Genomic DNA, 7375 nt, shown 5'->3' on the forward strand with positions numbered 1-7375 from the left:
TCTTTCCAGTGCTGATTGTTCTGAAACAATCAGAATAAAAGATCTAACTCCACACTCAAGGACAAAAAAACAAAACAAAAGAACATTATGGTAGAAATCTGAACACTACAATACCTGTGTGAATGAGGACATGTCTGCGCAGGTGATAGGAGCTTCTGAAGGATGCAGAGCAGTGTTCGCAGATGTGAGGCTTGTTTCCCGGAGACAGGCTGCCTCCATCTGCATCCAGCATCATTGATTGCTACAGAATAGCACAGAAGAGAGAAAAAGAGGCCAGATCCAGTCAGTTTTCTTTGAAATCAACTGAATGTATTTAAAATTCTTTGCAGACATAGTTAAGTTTCGCACAGTTTGTATTTGCTTTGTTTGGCATCCTTTTTGCAATTCTGACTTGTGATTTTGTCAGTTTACAGTATAAATATAAAGTTACCAGCAACTCAAAATACAAAAAAAATGAACCAGCCACTTAAAATATGGACACATTTTGACTTTTTTACCATTTTTACAGTCACGGACAGCAGAGAATACAGTGTGTTTGTATGTAAAGTGATTCTTTTCTAACAAATTTTTGTGCCTTTTTCAAAAAGTTCAACGAAAAATTATGACATGAAAACAAATGAAATTTTGTGTAAAATCCTGGCATTAGCTATTTCAATTTGTTTAGTTCTCAGCTTGTCTCTGCATTATACTCAAATATAGTTATGTTGCTTTAAATCAACACAGAGACTGTAGATGATACAGAAAACTGTGCTATTCCAGTTGTTTTTCACATCTTGTGAATTTTTAACCATCTAAACCCCAAAACTCGCCGGCAGTTCTGAAAGCAATTTAAAATAAATAAATAACTACTTATAAGAAGAAAAAACTGTGAAAACAGAAAGAATCCTTTAATTTTTAACGTTCTGATGGTCCCTTAACTAAAGCTCCCCAAATCTAGGGTTAAAATTCTGAAACTGATCATAATGGACGAACTGCTGTGTTACAAAAACTCTGACACTTCACAGCTAAACTGCAGGCTGTGTTTACACAGAGCAGATACGAGACAGGAGTATCAAAACAAATTAAAGCTGCAAGTACTAAAATATTTATAGTGTGCAAGGTCACCATTTCTATCCAGTATTGGTAACACCTGTGGACACTTGGAAATGGTTGTACTTGTAGATGTATACTTTGCTGGCTCTGTCAGTCTGTCTGGTGCGTCAAACAAGCTGTTTCGTTGATGAGTTAAAAAGATAAACTGATCTGTAGCTGATTATTTAAAAAGAAAATGAGGGAAGAGGAGGCAGACAGAGAGAGGTCCGACACAGACGCCTGATGATCAGAGAGCAGGCGGAGGCAGAGAGACACCGACAGAACCAGTGAAGGATTAAAGCCACTCATTCAATTACAGCGGCTAATGCAGGAGAAGGGCCGCAAAACAAAAGGAGCATTAATCACGATAATGATTTTAGCTTCGCACTATTATAGGAACATGATCTACTGTGGTATTTACACATAAATATGACGTCTTCTCATGAAATGCAGAGCGCACCAACACACTATGTTTTTTCCACTCATAGAAAAGGCTGCATGTAGAAGAAGATCACTGGGTTTCATCTTGGATAAACTTGACGAGGAACACTTTAGTTTATTCAAGTCATTTCTGGTCACACACCGGTATGAGCACACCACAGCCACGAAGCAGCAGCTAGCGCAGTAAATGTGGTGTCTATCGATATGCAGGTGTTCAGCTCGTGATGTGTTTTGCAGGTGACAAGGTAGGAAATATGAAAGTTGGTTGCACCGATGCTACCAGTGAAAAAATTTGTCTGGAGCCCTGACATTATTTAAAAATGCACAGAAACTGCTTGGGGTTCTGATGGTTAAAGTAGTAGACCAAAATATACATTTTTGCCAACACATATATTTTCAGGGATCACTATTTCGGGTTTTTATCTGACACAAACAAGAAAGTATTAAAGTTCATTTTACTCCTCCCACAGGTCCGAGTGACTCGGTTTCCTATTAAACAAACCAGGGTAGTGTTGCACCATGTTTTGTTTTTTTTCCAAAACACAGAACACACAGCTCATTAAACATAAGGAGATATTCACTCTAGTAATATGTACAACTGCATGGCTGAGTGTGGTAGTGACTAAACAAAATATGACTCACATTCACAAATACATAAACACAAGTCAAACCTTGGCATCGCTTCTCTTCTTTCTTGGTTTACCCTCCTGTCCATCACCGTTTGACCTCCGACCTTTTCTCCCAGTGGGCTCCTTTCCGAACTGACTCGGCAGCTGTGAGGACGACAAAGGGAGAGGCAGAGGGCCGTGAGAGCGGACCACGACGAGGAAATAACTTGATTGAAGGTTAAGGGCCCCTGGTTTTAAAACTACCATGCAAACAAGTCCATGTTTGTTGTTCGTGCAAACAAACAAAACACTTGGACGACGTTTAGTGATTGTCTGTTTGAAAACTCATTGTGCAAGATGTGGTTCTGGTGGGCGGGACGACAAAGCACAAAATTTATGGCCCCCTTTATGGATACGCAGCCTGTAATTCATTCAGAGTGCTTTTCATTTTAACCAAAGAGGTACACAAACTGCTCACCTTGCAAACTGAACATTGGACGTGATTACTCTTCGGTAAACTTCACCACAAACAATTCAGAAAAGGGTATTAATTCAGAAAGGAAGAAAATGGGCTTCTGATTCCCCCTTTTCTTCTTTCTGTTTACCATCCAGCCCCGCAGTTTCTTTCTGTTAGCACACTGCCATATGGAGACTGACAGGACAAATGTGGGTGCACCTGCTGCTCCTAAAATCTGCACAATCTTGAGGGTAAAAGCAGAGGAACATCCAGCCAAAAAAACCAAAAAATATCCAGCTTTGACTTGAGCAGTTTGGCCTGGAAGGTTGAATACTGCTAAACACACAAAAAGCAGCAAGTGGGTACACAAAAATAATACAGAACGCAGTGCTAATTGCATTAACCTTAGCTCTGTTATAGCTATCCTCAGTGAAGTTGTAATTAGTCAAACTGTAGGGCTGAACAATTTATCGAAATGTTATCAAAATCACACCAAGTCAATGTAAAACTCTCATGAGCTGCAATTTTATGATAAAATGTGTCACAAAATATTAGAAATGTGGCACTACAGATGTTCCCCATGCATGCAAATCATATTCTCAAGAAACAAGGGAACACGAGTATTTAATAGCGACCAGCAAAAACCACGTCATTTCATTATTTCCTATGGAAACAAACTGGAATTCCTACTAAAACTGTGTCAAAATCACGCACTGACTGTAGGTAAAATTAATGTAAAATGTATTGTAAAAGCTTGGAAAATTAAAATCTGTGGTTTCTATAGAAAAGATATTGTCCTTGACTAGACAATTTAAAATAAAAATGCAGCTCAATGAGGAGAATAATTGATTCCGCTTTTCAATATAGAGCCCTGATGACCTCTGATGGCTTGCCATTGTTGGGAGAGTGTGGATGTGTATATTTCTATTTGAATGAGCACAAAAGGCGTCTGAAATGAAGTGCATGCTCAAACAAGACAGCTGTGTCCTTGCCAAGACGTTCTCATTCAAGCTGAGGCTGCGTGACATCACCCCTCGGCCCAGAAAGAGAAACTACTTTGCATCTCAAGCCGTCAGTAGATTTATGTCTCCATAACTAGTTTCACACAAGCTCCTCCGCCAGGCTCCTCCTTCTCAGGGCTTTTAAAATACGAGCTGCTTGACAACACAGCGGGGCCGTGTGAGGACAAACTGACCTGAAATTATTCCACCTTTTAGAACTAATCTGTGGGATATTTGACCTCACGCTGGCCTCGCTTATGGAAAAACTGACCGAATACCACAATAACGCACAAAAGGACAAGACAGCACGCAGTACATTCTGACTAAACAGCCACGAATCACAGCTGTCAGAGACGATGAGCTGAGAAAGAGGCTGAAAAATGCTAACTGTCAGAAACAGTTACTTCCGACCACATCAAGAACCTGATGGGTGAAGGTGTGAAGAGCTACACAAATGTGGGTTCTGTTTGTTTCATGTTTCACCTTTATGACAAAAGGCTTTCACAATAAATGTTATATAACAGATTGTCAAAATAGTTGCCGATTAATGTGCTTCATGTCAGCTAACTTTAATTAATTATACAAACCTTTCTGCTCTTGACTTGATTAACAGAGAAACTGTAACTTTAACCCTCTGAACCCGAGGCATTTTGCTCCTGTCACATCTTTACTCACCGTGGGCTCATTTTTCACTGCAATATAAAGTCCTTCGCCTTTATGGTAATAACACAACCAAGACTAGAAGAAGAGAAAATCCTCCTGCACAAGGTAACCCAGTAAAATGTAATTAATCCTAAAGTATATTTAAAAAAAAAAAAAAAGAATTTCTTTGATTATTTACTTTACAAAAAATGACATAACCTAGAATCAACATGCACAACATTTACCCAAGTGTCCACAGGTGTTGGAAAATAAATGGTAGCTCTTCATCTGTAGACATTTTACTATTTAAATATTTAATTAGTCTCCATCTCTGACTTCCATCTGCTCTGTGTAAACACGGCCTGCAGCTGAACTGAAAACTGAATTTTTGCCACATGACTGTTGGTTGCAGTTGAGTCATTCATGGCTTCTTGGTTGCAGAGTGCAGAGTTTTTGTACAGAATGCAATCAGTACAAATGCTTCTTTTTCTTTTAATTCAAAATTTCTAATTTTGAAATGAGACGTGTAAAATGAAGGGATGTTAATGGAGTACTGAGATTTAAGGCTTAGATTTGGTTTGGACAAGTCCCACGCGATAAGTTCAAGAACACCTCCTACTGTTTTTACAGCTTCTTGCTCTGATTTATAACATAATTTTGCCGATTTTTAAAGAGACAACACACTGTTCAAACCCACCAGTGTGTTTTGGGGGTTCAGAGGGTTAACTAACACTTGATTTATTCACAAGAAGAGTGAACTAACTCCCCACTGATGGTACTTACGTCGCCCATGTTGAGGTCATGCACCAGCAGGTTCTGGTTGTTACTGACGGTCACCTCCAGCAGCTCCGTGCTCTTCCCCAGACCTCCAGGGTAGAGCGGCAGGCGATAATCGTGCTCCGACAGCTTCTCCTGCTTGATGCCCATGGCGTGAACATAGTCTCCAACCCCGGCGCACCCCAGGCTGCCACCCTGGGTGCCCATGCTGCAGTCGGGGGAGTCGCGCTCCTTCTTCAGGATCATCTCTTGCGGCGGAAGGTCCTGCATGACGGAGTGGGCGGCCAGCCGGGTGAAGCTGGTCACCGGGGGGAGGTGGCTGAACATAATCATGCCCGCTCCAAAATTGGAGTCCATGCTCCCGTTGGAACGCAGGAATTCATTGCCTAGTTTGTCTTGAATGATGCTCATTGTGAAGGCCGGCGGGCAGGTAAACTATGGGGTGGAAATCAGTGTCATCCTGTGAGCAAAACAGAGGAGGAGATGATTAAAACAGTAACAACGAACACAGTGACAACAAACTCAAAAGAAGCAGTACAACTAGTAATCTAGTCCGTGGGGATACACACAAATAATAACAGACAACAGTGATGAAGCCAGTTAAGCTCGGTCTTCAGGAATCAGTGTCATGGCCTCCTGATCTCACAACCGGGCGCTTAGTCGGATTAAACCGACAGTTTGTGGGTCAACAAAAGGCCGCAGTCTGGAACGACGACAAATGGAAACAATCCGCAGATACAGCGTGCAAAACACTGCCTGATTGCAACGAGTGTGTTCTGCATTTTAAAGGGCAAAAAGGTCACGGTGACTGCAACTCCAGACACAACATGAGAGAAGGAATCACAGGATTGAAGTTGTGAGTTAATCTTTTGATGGGCCTATCTGGACCAGTCATCCTATTTGCATGAGCTTATCTGCCAATGAGAGCGCACACGGGCTGCATTGGAAGGTCTGCTGCTGTAATTATGCAGCTGCTGCATAAACAAATCATGTCTATGTCCTCCAATAGCTCTCAATGAGCACAGTTAGATGCGTATCAGTAACAGATTTGATTTTTGTTGATACAGAATTCACAAGAAAAACAAAAAAAACAAGTTAAAGGTTCTGATCTGACAAATCTCAGTCACTGTGTTTTTTTTTAAACCGGGAATAGTTGACGGATTATCAACCTGGACATTTAAAGGATCTGAAATCAGCATTTTTGCGATTATTGGTACTCTTTAAAACGTATTCCTGACGTCATAAATATGCTTTGAAATGCTCTCCTTTGGCTCCAGTGCAGCTGCTTCTCCATTTGTAGTCACCAAGCTTTGATTTTGAGCCATGTTCTGCCCACAACACATCTGACATCAGCCAATCAGAACTGATGGATAAATGTTGAAAAGTTCTCCGTTAATTAAATATATGTAAAACATAACTAAAGACATTTTAACAAAGGTTGGAGCTTGTGGTTAAATTTTGGCACAAAGCTTTTTATTTTTTACTGAAAATGTGTATCAGCTACCAGTCTCCTTAAATACTAATTATCGATATTAACACTGAAAACAAAATAATCATCTGAACCCTACTACGTGCCACAGTCTCTATCGGTGAATAAGCACTTCCAGTTGTTCTTATGAAATTAGTAAATCAGTAATGCTTAACAAGTTCTAATCGAAAGTACAGTTTGAAACAATGCAATTAGATAATCGCAGAGGCTGCAGTTTAGGATAAACGCAGCGTGACTGATTCAGGGTTTACACTGTGGATGGTGTTGTAATTTCATGGCATCATCGCTGTGTGATTGTCACACTTCTGATGGCGTCTCATGTGCTGATGCTTCGTCACATGTGTCCCATTCGTATTCCATAGTAAATATTTAACTGAAGCTTGATGGTAATTAAGCAGATTGCAAGACAATCCCAATATCTGTCTGAAAAAGTACATTTTCCTCAATCATTCAACCCTACTTAGACGTTGCTTATATTTAAATTAAATTTGACCAAATGCAATTTCTGAGTGTTGCCAAGTCAACTTTGCAAAACAAAAGAAAAAAGGATAAACTTCACTTATTTTGTTTAACTGGTTGGGGACAAACCAACCTAAAATTAAAGCTCTTTTTGGATCAGTCAGGAAAAAAAATAAGTCAAGAGCCTGATAGGAGTGCGAGACTGAAGAGCTACACAAATGTAGGTATTGTGTATATATGCTTCATGAGAAAAGCGGCTTTAGTGATGAAGACTTGTGTCTCCTTGGATGAACTTAGAAATCAAAAAAACATCTTTGTAAAAGGTGGAGTAAAATACTTTGGCAAATACTGTAGTTAAAATGTCCATCCCTTTCTTCAGTAGTCCAGTGGTTCAGTGTAATCAATATATTTTGCTGATATTTCATATTAT

At 40.0% G+C, this 7375-nt stretch overlaps 1 protein-coding gene across 1 annotated transcript in view; it reads right to left on the reverse strand.

The window, feature by feature from the left end:
* The window catches only part of LOC103371755 (zinc finger protein 281-like), a 9665-nt gene extending 4256 nt beyond the window's left edge, over positions 1-5409 (reverse strand). The window contains exons 1-3 of the mRNA XM_008301185.1: positions 5004-5409; positions 2184-2285; positions 115-241 (exon numbers count right to left, since the gene is read on the reverse strand). Of these exons, the coding sequence (XP_008299407.1) occupies positions 115-241; positions 2184-2285; positions 5004-5408 (634 nt within the window). The 5' untranslated portion in view covers position 5409. The remainder of the gene's footprint in view (positions 1-114; positions 242-2183; positions 2286-5003) is intronic.
* Positions 5410-7375: the final 1966 nt, after the last annotated feature.

Source organism: Stegastes partitus, unplaced genomic scaffold (assembly GCF_000690725.1).
Source record: "Stegastes partitus isolate 25-593 unplaced genomic scaffold, Stegastes_partitus-1.0.2 Scaffold1639, whole genome shotgun sequence".
Lineage (NCBI taxonomy): Eukaryota > Metazoa > Chordata > Actinopteri > Pomacentridae > Stegastes > Stegastes partitus.